This window comes from Aethalodelphis obliquidens, unplaced genomic scaffold (assembly GCF_003676395.1).
Source record: "Aethalodelphis obliquidens isolate GAN/ISIS:26980383/991018 unplaced genomic scaffold, ASM367639v1 scaffold41, whole genome shotgun sequence".
Lineage (NCBI taxonomy): Eukaryota > Metazoa > Chordata > Mammalia > Artiodactyla > Delphinidae > Aethalodelphis > Aethalodelphis obliquidens.
The window spans coordinates 10,764,467-10,781,732 of record NW_020837985.1 but is presented as its reverse complement, the minus strand read 5'-3'; the positions used below and the strand labels follow the sequence as shown (position 1 = coordinate 10,781,732).

General features: G+C 36.8%; 1 protein-coding gene across 1 annotated transcript in view; it reads left to right on the top strand.

The window, feature by feature from the left end:
• LOC113633863 (translation initiation factor IF-2-like) overlaps positions 1–12,847 on the top strand; it is a 42,303-nt gene extending 29,456 nt beyond the window's left edge. The window contains exons 2-3 of the mRNA XM_027132530.1: positions 10,906–10,964; positions 11,744–12,847. Coding sequence (XP_026988331.1) covers positions 10,906–10,964; positions 11,744–11,750 — 66 coding nt within the window. The 3' untranslated portion in view covers positions 11,751–12,847. The remainder of the gene's footprint in view (positions 1–10,905; positions 10,965–11,743) is intronic.
• Positions 12,848–17,266: the final 4,419 nt, after the last annotated feature.

The following is a 17,266-nucleotide window of genomic DNA, read 5'->3' as shown; positions in this document are numbered from 1 at the left end:
AGTGTGGTGTTTATTATTAATTCTGAAACTCTGGGTTTAGGGAGAGAAAACCTCATTTTTGCATGTAGCAAAGAGACAACGTATCTTGGAGGATAACTGGGTAAAATCTTTCATGTTACATATTTGCCAAGACAACTTCATAATGCATATTGTCTTTTGTAATTTATTTAGGAAAAAATTGCTGTTGATAAACTGCTTCTCTCTTGCCAATGAATAGCATCAACTTTATCATTTTTGTCCCAAGATGTCACAGATAGCGTTCAGGACTAAAAAGCCTATCAATCATCAGATAAAGATGGTGACTGGCAACATTTGTGTTTATTCCTTCTGTTAATTTGTTGTCCAGAAAGTCTGTTGTTGTAAACATCCCCGACTGGAAGCTGTAAGACATAGCTAAGCTTTCAGTCAGATGTTTGCTGCTACCGGCTCTTCACAGACATCGTTTCAGGATAGTTATATCTAAGAAGTAGAACAGGGGAGGCTATAAAATGTGTGGAAAAACACCAGGAATCTTTAGGTTTCTTCATTACTGCTCTCTGTGAGAATGCATGTTTTATGCGAGAGTTTAGTGTGGGATGCTCTCCTAAGAACAGGATATCCTGTAGCAGATACCATCTGAGCTTCCCAGACTTAAGATGCTGCTGCTGCTGGGCCTTAGAGAATTTAGTTAAAAAAATTTTTTTTTCCACTATGGGTTCTTATTTCTGTTTTTGCCCTGGCAGTGAACTTTCATTCTTTATTGCCTTTCCAAGTAGGCTAGAGTTTAACTTCCCAACAGTTCAGAAGACTGATTTCCTCCTTTAGAAATTCTGGAGACGTTACTGAGAGTACATTTATCACCACCACCCCACCCTACCGCTCAGCAGTACACAACCAAGACATTTCGGTTTTTTCTGTCGTGAAGAAGTGTACAAACTTCGTCTCTGGCCTCTCAGCCCCCTGCCCCCCCCCAACTTCCTGTTCTCCACCCGGAATGATGTCACAGCTCCTAGTCAGAACTGTCCTCTAAACACTTGCAGGACTTCAAACCACTGAGCCTGTTTACAACATTCACCATTGGTTATGTTTGTCTTACATTATTGAGTATATTTTCCTGAGTATTTTCAGGTTATCACTTGCCTTTTCTCTTCCTCATTAGAATGTTGATGCCTTGTGAGCAGGTGCACTGTATCTATTTTTTGTGTTCCCTCACAGTGCTGAGCAATACAGGGCTTTTCTCACAGGTGACATTCAGGGCAGACTATTGATAACGCATAATTTTACAACGGCTCTTTTTCTGAGTTTTGAAATTTTGTTTTCTTATCTCTGTTTGTCTTTTAGACACTGGGAAACATTTCTATTTTATTGAAATCTTTCTCTTCAATAAAGCTTTGGTATTTTTATCATGTATTAATATTAAACTGCTAAACATCTTACTGTGTTAGGTTCAGTGCATAATTAAACCAAAAGGTAAAGTTCTTGCTGATTTTTTACATGCATATCTTCCTTGATTAGATCATAAGCTTTCTGAGGGTGAGGACATTATATCTTTATAATTACCAGTTTTCCTGCCATCTGTGTCCAGTAGAGCGCCTTGCCTGTATGGGGCCCCACTGACAATTTTGTTTTGTTGCAGCAGTGTCTACTATTTGCTTGTATCTTTTATACAGATATATAAAATGTAGCTGCCCAGATGTATTCGTGCTGCAGCACTGATTCTTAAATGCTCCTTTATGCTAGTTTACAAGACTTACGTGGCCAGAGTGGAGGGAGGTGGCGTAGGTAGTTGCTTCAGACACAGGTAGCTTTGCAAGTTGAAGTATAATTTTCAAGCTTGGTGATCAGCATGCAGCAAGTATCCCTTCATACTCAAATCTTAATAAACGTGCTTTATTAAGAGCTGACCCTCTGATTTAGCACATTGGAGGCCTTGGGTTCCAGATAGCAGCAAACAGGGCCATTTGCTCTAAGAGCCCAGGGAGTGCTTCCTGGAAAGGCAGAAAGAGTCCTCTGGTAATAGGGTTATTTTGTTAGACAAGGTGACATTGTTTCCTACGAAAAATTTTGTTACATAGCTTTGAAATTCAGTAAGGTAGATAGAAGCTGCCTAGTTTAATAATTTGCCTAGCTGAATTTGAAAGACTTTTTAAAATGATAGCCCAGATCTATGCTAAAAGAAGGGTGGGTGTCCTGCACAAAGCTGTGACACTCTGCACAGCCGTCCACTCATCCCTGGATACTCAGGATTAATGTACAATCTATGTTACGTAACATTTGTTCCATGTTATTCTGCCCTAATGAGGTGAATCAGAGACCATGTCAGCTTTAATTCTGGATGGCCTTGCTTCAGTACAACCTTTTAGTCATTTGCAGATGACTTCTTGATGTTTTAATTTGGAAGAACCACAAACTTCCCAGTGGCCTGCAAATTTAGCAATTGACTATACAGAACAAATGCTTTAAAATGTTAGAGAATTAGTGTTTGCCAGTGAACCTGTAACAGCTTATTTCCCCATGCTTTAACTTAGTATTGAGGAAGACGAGTGTGGTCTTTATTGACAGGTCTTAGAAACCTCAGGAATTCTTTACTAAGAAGATATTTTGATCTAGTTAATACTGAAAGTAAAACATTTTTGGTTACTGAATACCGTTTTCTGAAAATGACAGGTTTTTTCCTTAGCATTTGATTTGCGATTCCTTAGGGGTTACTTTTTTAAGCAGACAACTACTGAATTGTCTTCAAGTTCATTTCCAATTAGATATGCTCATGTACAAATATTCTTGGTTAAAATTACATTGTTGGACGGATCTTCATTGGTCTTGATGCCTGAGTCCCTTTTACGCAGAGCCAGAGGTGGCGTGGGGTGGGTGACCCGGAAGTGGGCGGTGAGCTTCGGATCCCAGCGTGCAGTCCTCATTGCATGCAGAGGGCTCTGACTGTGGCCCCTTCGGTTCCTCTGGTTAAAACTTTATTCACTGAGCGAATGTGCCTCTATTTGCTGTGTGTGTTCAGGGAAAAAAAAATTTCAAGTTTGAGTATCAGTCTGAACTTAATTACTTTTCAAAATTATGCTTTTTCAGGCTGTCTCTGCCACAGTTTCCCCAGCCTGGTTCATTATGGGTGGACATGTGATGGGTGTTTTGACATTGCCTTCCCCTCCTCCCCCCCGCCCCCCAATCTGTAGCATATGACAGACTTTCTAACAGTTTGATGTTCACTGCTATCTTTGCTCTGGCTTTCCAGCATATTTGGTGAAACAGTTTAATCTTGAATCCACTGGTTTTCAAATATTAGCATGTATCAGAATTACTTGGAGGGATTATTAATTAAAATACAGACTGCTGGGCCTTGCCAGAGCGTATCATTCAGTAGGTCTGAGGTGATGCTTGAGAACGTGCATTGTTTTTCCTAGATTCCCAAGAGCTGCTGATGCTGCTGTCCTGGGTCCAGGCTTTCAGAAGACGGAGCTCATCTTACATTCTTTTCCCTGTTCAGTATTATGCCCAGTTAGCGACTGAAGAAAGACGCATAAAATCCCCAACTTAAAAACATGTAGTAATCCAAAAGTTTGTTTTGAAAAAGGTTTGTTGGAAACCTGAGACCCATTGTTCTCCCAGAGAAAGCATCATATTAATTGTCTAGCCCACAAAACCTATTTGATTTGCAAAGAAAAGCAGAAGGAAAAAATAGTATTGCAGTGGAATACTTGAAACAAGAAAACAATATACTTGTAGAGAAAAAAAAAAAATGTGTGTGTTTAATCTTGAGAACTGGTGCTTCAGGGGAAGTAGCCCAAAGAGGACGAGAGAGGCCAGGTAGAGACGGGAGGTTCCTGAAGGTCCTGGAATGCCTCTGAAATTCCAGAGATTTTTAGAATTTGCTGGCAATGGTTCTTAATATTTAATTTTACTTACAAATTTGAGGATTTCCTCTTCGTTGGTGCAAGAGCACTGATCGGGCCACATATGCTTCGTAGAGGTATCTGTGGTAATATTTTCTTAATCAGAGGAGTGCAAAGAGACGAGGGATTTCTGAGAGGCAACTTAGCAACACTTGGACCAGTAGAAGGTGTACTGAGATCAGAGTATGGGAGAGATGTTACTGAGGCGAACTTAACTAAATTATGAGTTGAGGGAGGAGATGGGGAGAGGCTCGAGGAGGGGGAAAGGAAATGAGGAAAAGGAAGGCTACAGCTAAGCTTTGAGCTCCTCAGAGGTGTATTGTTAACTTTGTCTTTTACCCAAAACAGGAATCTCCTTCCTGAGGAAGAATGGGTGATTGATGCATCGTCAAGGCCATCAGCCGGGTTCCTCTAAATGCAAGTTCAGTTGTTTTGAAGAGAGGGATATAGGAAGATGAGAGGCTGTAAAATCAGCCACATTTAGATTGGGAACATTTACAAGATGTTTGCTTTTTACAAATTTATGGCAATAATTACATTGCCATAAATTATTTCAGTGAAAAGAATGTCACTTCTGCCTTTTCCCTTGGAGTTTAAACTTTGTCTCAAAATACTTTTTGATTTGACTTTTGCCTCATTTATGTCAATCTTTGTAAGTCCTGCTTTAAACCAAGTTTTCAGTTCATGTAAACATCCTACACTCAGCTGTAATACATGGATCGGCTGGGAGGTGGATGTTTACTTCAGCTGACTTGGAATATCAGCCATTAACATTGATACAGGATTTGGCAAAAATAGTAGAGGCTTGATTTTTTTTAAATGTAATAACTATAAATTTTAATTACTGTCATATCTTTTCAGTTGTGTTATTGTATCTCTAACATGACATAAGACTCTGGGGTTTGGGGCAAAAGAATGTCTTGTTTGGTCGGTGACATCACATTTGTAGCCCTTTCGGTGTGCTCTGACAAGCAAGGGCTCTGATATTAGACATGTGTAGCCATCTGGGCTCTGCCAGTCAATTTGGTATGTGATTTGGAGGAGGGAATGGCGCTGTTTCACACCTTGGTGTTTTTCTCATCTGCAAAATAGGTATGGTATCCACTTCACAGGATTGTTGTAAGGATCGACCTCTGTGATGAATGCAAAGTGGTTTATTCGTCAGTTCCTGTCACGTTAAGTCCTGATAAATGCTAACATGCTAGCTGTTGTTAATGCCAGCTATAATGCCTAATAATAGTACATAGCATATTTTAGGTGTTGAGTAAATAATTGCTGTTATGTTTAAAGTAGATCTAACTCATTTTTATTTTAGCAATAAAGATGATACCCACTTTCTGATTTAATGGAAATGGTTTGAATCTTTGAAATCACTGTAATTTAGTGGTAGAGTTTTGAAGCCCAGCTTCTTGAACTCATACCCTGGTACTGCCACTTACTAGCTAGGTTATTTGGGGGAAGTTATTACTCTCTCTGTTTCTTCTGTCTGCTAAATTGGGATTATAAGAGTACCTACCTAATAGGATTGTTATGAGATTAAACGGATTAATATTATAAATGAGTTAATACCAGTAAAGTGTTAGAATAAGTCCTGGTACATACTAAGCTCCTGAAAAACGGTAGCTATTATTATTGTTATTACTATTATTATTATTTTAAACATGTGTTTGTCATCCTTTTTTCTCAGAGTATAGTTCTGCCATACATTTGTAAATAAAGACAAGCTAATACCTGATAACTAGTTCTAGGTATGAATTGTTTGATTTCAATTATACTTTCATATTTCATGCTTTTATTAAAAACACTCTACTTAAAATTAATTTTCTGTAACTTTGTTTTTCAACTCCATGAAATTAGCTCTACTTTTCTTTTTTTGGTGACACATCCACGTTCTGTACAGGTAAAACACAAAGCAAACAACAACCACAAAATCAGAATGACTCAAGAAGTACGTATTATTCTTTCTAGCAGCTTGGCAAGTATCCATAAACTCTCACCTGTGCCTGAATCCAGAATTAGAATTCATGTTCGCTGCTTCTCCTCTGGAAGATGTCTATGTGTTATGAAAAATTCACAATTAAACAAAAAATGTGAAGTCAAGGCAGGGAGACTTGTTCTTGAATAGGTGAGTGCTGTCTTTCTAATTGTATTCTATTTGTCCAATATACTAAAGTTTTAAATTTTTCTTTTTATTAAGTGGGAGCTGTTCTGTTATGTACTTGGATGTAAAATGTATATTTTGGTGAGTTCCACATGTTCATTTAAAACTTGTCAAGTGCTTAGGTTATTTTCTGATTTATAATACTTCAGGAGAAATATTGCAGTGCATTATGGAAGCATCATATAATCTAAGGGTAGTTTTATGAAATATATTTTTTCAGATTAAGCATGTGTAAGAGTTCCCCATCAGTTTACCTTTGAACCTCAGTGAACAAAATATAAAATTTTTCTTTCATATTCTCCAATATGAAAAAATATTTAGCATAGCATGTGGTTTAGGCTCCCAGATGGCCTATAGGTTAAATTCCTAATTTATAGTATTTTTTAATGTATTGCTTTTTTCTTTTGTTTAATAGCCCTGTATCTATATCTTTATGTATAAGTATAAAGATATATCTTTATAAGTATATAAGATATACTTATAATAAGTATATAAGATATACTTTATATGTAAGATATATAAGATATATAAGATAATGTAATACTTATATTATAAGTATATAAGATATACTTATAAAGTATAAAGATATACTTATATCTTTGTAAGTATATAAAGTATATATACTTTGCTGATTATATTATGGGGTCTTTGATCATTTGGGCTATCAGCTTTGCCTCACCTGTTACCACTTAGAAAAAGCTCCACATGAAAGTTGAGTTATAGTTAAGTGAAAATTTTTTTTTCACTTTATCTTCTTTTAGTTAATACAGTAAATTATTCTGTTATACTGAGCTGTCTCCCACCCTTTAGAAAATACATGCCTTGATTTCTTTAAAAACCATACATTTATTAGAAATGTAAAAGAAATTTTTTTTTGATGAACATGTGCTTATCAGTTTTAAATGTTACCGAATCTGGTTAAATGTTAAAATATCCCCATTTCCCCCCCTTATTTTCCAATTGTCATTTTTTATTTAATTGATTGATAGAGCACATAATACAAAGTTGGATTTTTCAATAATATTTAAATATGTTCTGAAATTAAACTCCAACAATTTTCTATCAAGTTTGAAGATTTGATATCTCTCCTCATAATTATTTGTTATGCATTTGGCATAAATTGTTTAACTTCTTCCTGTTTCATTATATCTTTTTCATTTCATCAGTTCCCAATAGTAGGATTTTATGGTTCCAAACAAATGTGTCCTTTGGCTTCAGTAATCGAAAAATGTCAGTTAAAATGGGGTATCTGATACACATGAGTTTACCTTTTAGTTCTGTTCATTTCAGTTTTTTAAAAAAGCAGTTCTACCATTAACATTAGCCTTAACTTCCTTTAATATTATGGAAAAGAACACATCCCAAGGGTGTCTGTATAATTTAATACACATTATTCCTGTGAGGCTGAGTAAAACTGTTCCAGGAATCAAAGTCTTAGCAGTAGAACCTGTTCAGTCACTTAACTGTCTGTCTTGGGACTAACCAGGTACAATTATAACTGGCTTAAAAGTTCTGACCTTTTCGTTGCTTATTTCAACGTGATTCTTTAAAGACTGTTAAGCTATGTGTTTAGTATTTGTCCTACTGTCTAAAAATATTTAAAAACAGGGTTTGGGCTATTTGTTTTGTTTTTTTAAAAGTAGTTTGAGAAAGTTTCTTTGCTACTTGTTCTTCATGCAAGTTTTATAGGAGTTAAAATTCCCTGGGAAAATAAGGGTTTTTGCAGGGTTTCTTTGATTGAAAAAGTATAAAAGGTCTCTAAAGGTATACAGTTGTCTTAATTTTGACATAAATTTTCCTTATACTGTAGGTTATCTCTGAAAATTTTTGTTTTGGGTGTCCTGTTTATATTTAATAATTGTTTAAAATTATGTAGTAATATAGTCAGTAGCACAAAAAGATTCCATGTTGACCAGAATACTGGGTTATTTTCAAGTAAAGGTATGAATATGAATGAGAAACAGAGTTTGGGAACTGGGTACTGGCAAATCCTTAATTTTCAGATAACTTTTTTTTTTAAGTTAACAATAACTCCTTTATAAAAAATATTTATTTATTAATTCATTATTTATTTATTTATTTTGGCCACACCGGGTCTTAGTTGTGGCGTGCGGACTTCTTAGTTGTGACGTGCAGACTCTTAGTTGCGGCCCGCATGTGGGATCTAGTTCCCTGACCAGGGATCGAACTTGGGCCCCCTGCATTGGGAGCGCAGGGTCTTACCCACTGGACAACCAGGGAAGTCCCTTCAGATAACTTTCTAAATGTGTGGTCATTCATTCTGTAATATTTAGAGTAAACGTGAAGAGTATATAAAAATATTCTCTTCACATTCACATATCACGGCCTGCCTTTTTCTTATACTCTGAATTATTAACAGTGGTGATCCTTCCAAGCTCTTGTTGTGTTTTTACACACATATACCTTGGTGATATGGGTGGGATTTATAATACCTTGAAATCATAGTGTATATATATCTTATACTTTTTTTCATGCATTGGAGAACTTTCCATATCTATGCATCACATGTTTTTTTTTTAGTTCCATATATAGATATACCATAATGTACTTTTCCCTATTGGTGGAACCATAGGTTGCTCCAGTATTTCACTGTTTTAGGCAGTCTTGCAAAATACAGAATATTTTGATTCATATTTTGTGTGATTATTTCTACAAAACCATTTGTAAAGGTATAATTGCTGTGTCAAGGAACATGTCTATTTAAAATACTTACAGATACTGCAAAATTATTCTCCAAGGAGTCTGTGCCAGTTTATACTTTCGCTAGCCATGTAAGAGAGTGCCTGTTTCCTCACATCCTTGCCCCAAAGCATTACCATTCTTGTTCATTTTTGCTGATCTGATGGTTGCAAAGAAGTATCTGTTTTTATTTTCATTCCCTTGTCTAAGAGTGAAGCTAATATCTTCACATTTTCATTGGTTTTCTTTCTTTCATTTTTATTTTTTTGATTGTATGTTCATGTCCTTTGCCCATATTTCTTGTGGTTTGTTAATTTGTTCTTATTGTTTTTTAGGAACTGTATGTATTTTAGATTTTTTTTCTTTCTAAGTTACTAAATGTGTTGCAGATACTTCCTCCTAATCTGTCATGTGTTTTTTAAAACTTTATTTTAAATCATTATGTAATTTTTGGTAACTTCTGGGTTTTGTTGTCTTAGGAAGGCCCATTCCACACTCATTGTTATAAATACATTATGCTGGGGACTTCCCTGGTGGTGCAGTGGATAAGACTCTGTGCTCCCCATGCAGGGGCCCAGGTTCGATCCCTGGTCAGGGAACTAGATCCCACATGCATGCTGCAGCTAAGAAGCCCGTGTGCCACAACTAGGAAGCTGGCGAGCCACAACTAAGGAACCCTGGAAGCGCAATTAAGGAGCCCTCATCATTTCAAATTTTATTTTTAGTTACCCAAAGATTTATTTTAAGACATTTATTCTGATCAATTTTTTTAAATCATAAAACTCACATAAAAAGGAAAGTCTGTTCTATCAGTTCTTCATCTTCGCATTGACAGTCCTTAGACCTTGGGTGTTCCCCTGAGTTTGTCACTCATTTTAATACATCTGTCATTATTACTGTCTGAGTATTCATAAATACCACCGTGTATATGGAACACCTGTTATGGTACAGGTACTTATTACTTTTGTAATGTTCTCATCTAACCCTTGCAGCAGCCCTTTAGGTTTAGGGTAAGTGTTATTAGTATACTTTACAGTTCAGGAAACTGGGGCTCAGGAAAGTTAAGTTGCTTATAATCACAGAGCAGTTAAAGTGATGGAGATCCCTGACCTCAGAGCAAGTGTCCTGAGTACCATAAGTGGTTCATATATGCAGGCTGTGGGTCTCAGGCATTTGTGGAGATTAAAGAAATAAATGCATGGGAGAGATCTACTCTCAAATATACAGTCAATCTAGAAAGGAACATCTATAATTTTTTAAAGGCGTGTGATTAAATGTGTGATTCTAATTTTCATACCTTTCAGAACCAGTGCATGCTGTGCTACCAAATAAATGCTCACTTTCGTCATTTTCTTATTAATAAGTTTGCTGATATTCTTTGACTCCTGTCAATTTTCATATTGTTATTATTGTAGAATCAATAGAATTTATAATTGGGTCTTCACTTTAAGGTGGGAAATAAACGCAGTAGTACCGAGAATGTTGCATATCCATTCTCTCCATCTATGTTGAACCTAAACCACAACAGGTTTACTGTGCTCATGCGCACTAGCCATGAGCAGAGTCATCTACATTAGAATTCCAGTCAGTCTTTGTTTTTTTTTTTTTTTTTTCCGAAGTCTTAATAGTCGTCCACCTTGAACCTTCAAAGTATATTTTAAAAACTGCACATATAATAAGAATGATAGAGTTTTATTATGACCCTAAGGAAGTTATTTCAGCTTTTTGTTTCCACACAAGCATTTAAAGTTTTCGTTTCAAACTAAACAATGAAAAGTTTGTACTGTTTACTTATGTTTAAAAAAATGATTGAACAGATCCCAGGCAGCTCAGACAGGGCAGGTAGAAGGCTCCGAGGGCTGACATTAGGAAAACTAATCCAAGTGCTTAGAAAACTTGATGTAGCCATGCCATACAGGAATGTGTACTGTACAGTTGTAGGTAGAGCTCTGGGTAGACCAGAGTACAAGTCTTTTCTGAAGTTTTCAAGATATCTGGGATTTGAATTCATGCCTTGTATTTGTTTTCGTATGTAATAGGTTGAGTATGTAAGAAGCAGTGTTCATAAAAGCTGGCAAACCTGTTTTACTTGTTTCTCAATCTTTTCAGATCATTGCTTATAAAACACTGACATTTACAGTAAATATTTTGTTTTAAATACAGGCTAACACTATCAAACCGTGTGTCCTTGCGCTGCACTCATTTAATGACCTCGCCCTTTGGTAAGTTGGCATGTGGTTTGAGGTGGCTTTCGGTGATGGAGAGTTTGAAGGAGTTAAAGGGAAAAGCAGGAAGAGAATAACATTTTCAGGGAAATGTGATCATACAATGGACAGACCCTTGAGAGAATAAGAGATTATCTCTATCTTTATTATGTGACCTTTGGCTAATTCCTGAAGCATACTCACTTCATATGCCTTGTATGTAAATGATAACATTACAGTTTTATAAGTCCCTTTATCTCTGTGACTCCAGTGATCTGTTTTATTGTGTGTTTGCGTATGTCAGTAGCTCACAATATTTAGCAGATTGAGTTCTAGGTCAAACCACCTGGATTCATCTGTAAAATGGGGTTACCTATCTCCTAAATTGCAGTGATAATTCAATTAGATAATCTAGATAATCACTTAGCACACCATCTGGCACATACTAAGCCCTCAGGAAATAACTCACTCTTCAAAACTCAGTTCAAATGTCTTAATATTACCTGGATCTTGGACCTTCCAGGTAAAAGGGAGGGAGGGTTCTTATCTTTGTGTCATAAATATGTCTTTTACTATCTTCTAGTTTAGCACTATCACTGGTACTAAAATTATCACTAATTTATTTATATGTGTATTTCTCCTCTTAAATTATGAGCCCCTTGAAGACAGAAACAAGTTTATCTTTATAAATTCAGTGTCTGACATGATAAATTTTGTTGAAAGAAGAAAATTTTATTCTTGTTTTTCTTTTATTTTTATTATTATTATTATTTTTTTTTTTTAATTGCGGCATGCAGGATCTAGTTCCCGGACCAGGGATCGAACCCCGGCCCCCTCCATTGGGAGCGCAGACTCTTAACCACTGGGCCACCAGGTAAGTCCCTATTCTTGTTTTTAAATACGGTCCCCTCCCTCTCTCAATGGAAGATAAGCTTGGAGCAAAGGTGTCCAGTAGAAATGTTCTCAGAAATCCTGGGCATGTTCTCAAAACACTGTTTTTTTAACAGCTATTTAATTGCCACTGTACTGCCAAGGATTAAATCAGTTTTTTACTTTGCTTCTTCACAGTGTTTTCCTTATAAAAAATTAAAGTAAGAAAATGACTGCCAGGTGGAGAAAACTGTCCACTAAGGAATTGTATAAAGGCATCATAATGGCAGTATAAAAGAGTTGATCTTGGAATCAAGGCCTTGGGTTCATGTTATAGCATCTGCTACTTTCTAGCCATATGACAGTGATCAATGATTTTATCTCTCTGGCTCTACAAAGTGGGAGTACTTCATGTTACTTGTAATAGCAAGAAAAATAGACCATAGGGTGTGAGGGGTTACAGTTAGTCCTCTGGTAGTGCTCTGGTTTCACAAGTCTTTTCTAAAGTTCTTAGAATGATTAATAGGAGGTAATATTCATGCAGTACCAGCACTATGCCTGCTTAATAGAAGACACTCAATTATTTCTTGAGTGGAGTTAGTTTCAGTTGATACTATATATACCCTTTAAGTTTGAAAAAAGCCAACTTATTTTATCATGTACACAATTGTTCACTGTTAAAAGTGTTTAAATTAATTGTACCCTTGGTTACATGTTGAAAAACAGAACTGAAATGTTAAGTGGTGACCAAGTAACTATACTTCCATCATACTAATGTTGTAGGGAGGAATAAACAAAAACAGCAAAGGCATACCCAAGAATTAAGTTGCACAATTAAAGGTTAATATTTTCTCAACACAAAAATGCAGGTCTCTACTTCATCCTACTCTCCTACAGTTAATTTTTGATAACTCGAGACACACACTGAAAACATTAAAGCCAACTAGGTCTTCACTGATTACATTTTCCTTAGAAAAGGTGGAAGTGTAGAGAGAATTATTCTTATTACTACTGATGCAGATAAAATTGGCTGGTTAGGGCTTCCCTGGTGGCGCGGTGGTTGGGAGTCCGCCTGCCGATGCAGGGGACACGGGTTCGTGCCCCGGTCTGGGAAGATCCCACGTGCTGCGGAGCGGCTGTGCCCGTGGGCCATGGCTGCTGGGCCTGCGCGTCCGGAGCCTGTGCTCCGCGGCGGGAGAGGCCGCGGCAGTGAGAGGCCCGCGTACCGCAGGAAAAAAAAAAAAAAAAAAAAAAAATTGGCTGGTTATTAGATGCCTTTCAGTGTAGTGGTTATGGTATATGAAGCTCTGTTGCCTGTGAAAGTTTTGTCCAAATCACTTCACAGTTGACTCAAAATCCCCCACTTGTAAGTTCTCCTTTCCCTGTTCTTACTGGTTTTCTACCTTCATACCTTTTTATGAAATAAACATTTTCTTCCAACTCTCAGTTTGTGTTTTCTTCATTTGTTCTGCTTTTCAAAGTGCACCAATTAGTGATTGAGTTTTACTGCAGTGTAATAGAAAACTGCAAATCAGTGGCTTCAAATGGTGGTTTATTGTTTTACCTTCTCACATAGTTTGTTTCCAGGAATCTTGGTGGCATGGCAGACTGAATTAACATAAACCTTGCTACCACCACCATCCCATAGCTCCAAACTCAGAAAGATGCCAAATAAAACATAACATATACACGCAGCTGACTGCAAAAGAAAAGAAAGGAAATACCAACTGCCAGAAGTGAAGAGAAAACAAAGCCAAAGTAGTAAACGGAGGCACTGAAAGAGGCTCTGACCTGCAGGGTTATCATCTTGGCTAAGAGCCTCCCCAGTGAACTCTGGGACTTTTAACAGTGAGACGTGACCTGACAATTCAGGGAAGGTGGGACTGAGACCTCTGCAGGAAGCCAAGACCCTAGAAGGCACTGCAGCCTCAGGAAGTGGGGCGCAGAGCTCTGCACAGCAGCCTGGGGGCTGCAAAGCAGTTTCTGAACCTAAGACTAGGTGGAGGGAAAGGAAGATTTCCGTGACAAAGAGCTGAAATGTCAGTTACAGTCTTGCTCTCACAGTATCCAGGCTTAGCTTAAAAATTATTGGGACCACCTCCTTAATGTGCAGGGCACAGTAAGGTTCTGGTGGTAAAGCAATGAATAAAACAAATTTCTGCCCTCTTGGGGCCTCTCTTCTAGTGTCACTGGGAAGAAATTTACTATTTCAGACACTTGATAATTTTTGAAATGACAGGAATAAGCTAGAATACAGCATAAAAGAGATGGGAAAAAAATGAAAGATTCACACAAGTAAGATCCAGTGTACATATATATTTTAGGAGTTTTAAGCAGGAGGAAATAATAGAACTGGGGGTGAGGCAGTTGTGAACTGACCTAAGGCAATGTATTCATGTACAACCCTTGGTAGATAATAGTACCCACTGAATGCCCACCCACCCCAAACACACTCCTGCCCCCAGATCGCCCCCTAACAGCCAGGTTATAATGAAGGCAGTTTCTCACCAACTTCTGTCACCAATACAGATATTAAGTAAGCCAAAAAAAAAAAAAAAAATCTTACTGCCTGTTCTGCAGGCTTAAGGAAGTTGTTCTCTGCCCTTTGAGATGCTCTAACCACCTTGCCTGAAAGTTCCCTTCAAGAAGCAGAATTCTCTTACCCTGAACAAAACCTGTGTTCATGGCCGGACACTGAGGACCTTTCAGGGGATTATATTAGGACATCTTCCCAAATGGTAAGGGCTACAGACCAAGCTGGATTCTTTGTCCTGTTCTTGCAGGATGGGCGTGCAACTCTACTTTTAGCCAATCCGCATAATCTTGAAAACCTTTAACCATCAGGAGCCAATTTTTGCAGTTCATCATTCTAGTTAACAGGCCACTAATTTCACCAATAAAAATTTCTGACCTTTAGTATGTAAATTAGCAAAGCATTATATGTTGGTCAAGAGACAGACAACAGTACCTAGGGAAGTTGCCTCTGGATTATGGTTTCTCTAATTAGAGTGTGAGCTGATCATCCTGGACTGTACTTTCTTGGTCAGAATACTAGCAGGACCTACGTGACAACTTTACATGAGTAACTCGTGCCACAAATGCTGGATTATTTAACTGTAAATTACAGATATCTTAACAGCTACATTGGAAGAGATAAGTGGCTAAGAAGCTTCCAGAATTGATCAAAGACATTGTATCAGGAATGATATTTGTCTTGTAACAGAACCACAGTAAGAACGGTGCTTAAACGGTTAGGGTTTACTTTTCTTTCACATGTTGGCTGTCCAGGTGTCCAATACAGTAGCTCCACAAGATCAGTGGGGCTCCAGGCTTTTTCTGTTCTTTCCTTATGACCCACCATCTTTAGTGTGTGGCTTCCGTCCTCGTGAAGAGATGGCAGCTGCAGTGCTCACATTCCAAATAAGAAAGAAGAGGCAAGGGCAAGATACACTGCAAATATGGCAAAATAAAGACTTTCCAGGAAAAATAAGAATTTGTCACCAGTAGGCATACACTGGAAGAAATGTTAAAGGATATTCTTCAGGCGGATGCAAAATGGCCCCAGATGAAATCTAGAAGTGAGGGAATAAATGAAAAGCAATGGAAATGGTAGATGTGTAAATGTAAATATAACTAAAACTGTGGGATTTAAAATATCTGTAGAATTAAAATACATCATATAATAACAAAAGACATGGAGAGTAAATGGAGTTAGTTCTCTCAGGTTCTAGCAATTGGTAAGTGATAAAATTAATACTGTTAATTAGACTGTAAAGTCAAGGAGGCATGTTATAATCTTGAGTTGAGCACTAAAAGTACAATAGAATGTGTATCTAACACTTTAATAGAGGATAAAATATAAGAAGGCAAGAATGGAAAAGGGAACATAAAACAGGTAAGTCAGATTTTTAAGTTGCAGAATATAAACCCAAACACGTAAAGTGATTCATTACTTGAATTAAAGTTGAAAAGTTATCAGCTGAATCAATATCCCACTACACGCTTCTTACAAGAGACAAAACTCTAAGATCACATAAAACAACCAAATGGAAACAGTGTAACTGTAGTTTTACCCCACACAGAGATTTAAGGCAAGAAGCATCTCTAGAGATAAAAAGGACATTTTAAAGTGGTAAAGGAATTAATGCACCCAAACCACACAATCCTAAATGTGTTTGTTCCTAGGACAAATGTAAAATATATAGAGCAAAAGTGATAGGAGAGGGGAAATAAGTAAATCCTGAATTATAGTTAGTAACTTTTACACAGCTTCTGCAATAGCTGATAGAATAATCAGACCAAAAGAAAAAAGAAAAAAAATCGGGATACAGAAGATCTGAACAATACCATTACTAAACGTCAACTAATTTATGTATGCCGAACACTTCATCAAAAAGGCATAATTCAGTTTCTTCAAGTAAACGTTGAACCGTCTACCAAAGTTGACCCTTTGCTGAGTCTTAACACAAACCTCTACAAATTGTGAAAGATCAAAAGCCTTCATTCTGTATTCCCTAACATGGGAATTAAGCTAGAAACCAGTAACAAAAAGATGGCTAAAGAAACCCCAACTTGGGGTTGGGAATTAAGTAATACATTTGAAAACAGTATCTGGGTCAAAAAAATTTTTTAAAATATGTTGAAGTGAACAGTAACAAAGCTACCAAAACTTGTTTCAGCTAAAGCAGTGTTTGTAGGGAAATTTATAGCCTTAAGTGTGTATATTAGAAAAGAAAAAAGGTTGAAAATCAGTGACCTAAACTATTTTCAGGAAGCTAGAAAAAGAAGAAGAATGAAAAATAAAAGGTGTAAGGTCAGTGAAATAAATAGCATACAACAGAGAAAGTCAACAAAGCCAAAAGTTTGGTTCATTGAAGTCTAATAGCAATAATAACCACTATTGTTTAACATTATATTTGAGATCCTAGCCAGTGAAATGAGGCCTGAAATAACAGCATAGGTTTTGAAAGGAGGAAATAACACTATTTATAGACAACTGCTATTGTGCATAGAAAATTCAAAGGAATTTATGAACAGAATAATTTAGCAAGGTCGCTGCATACAAAGTCAATATATAGAGACCAATTGTATTTATGTCAGAAACAAAGAAATAGAAGTTGTTAAAATGATACAATTTACCCTAGCGTAAAATATCAAATACCTAAAAATAAAGTTTTGAAAGAAAATCATAATATTGAGAGAAATTTGAAAAGATCTAACTTCACAGTTATCAAAATCCCAGCAGGATGTTGAGAAATCAACCAACTGACAGAATGCAAAGGACAAGACTATCCAAGGCAAACGAACAGCAACAAAACTGAAAATATTTCACCAACAGATATTAAGACCTGTTATAAAGCTATAGTTGTAATTATGGCTGTAAAGTTGGTTGGCATAAGGATAAATAGACCAATGTAACAGAAAGCCTAGGCACAAATCCACAAATATAG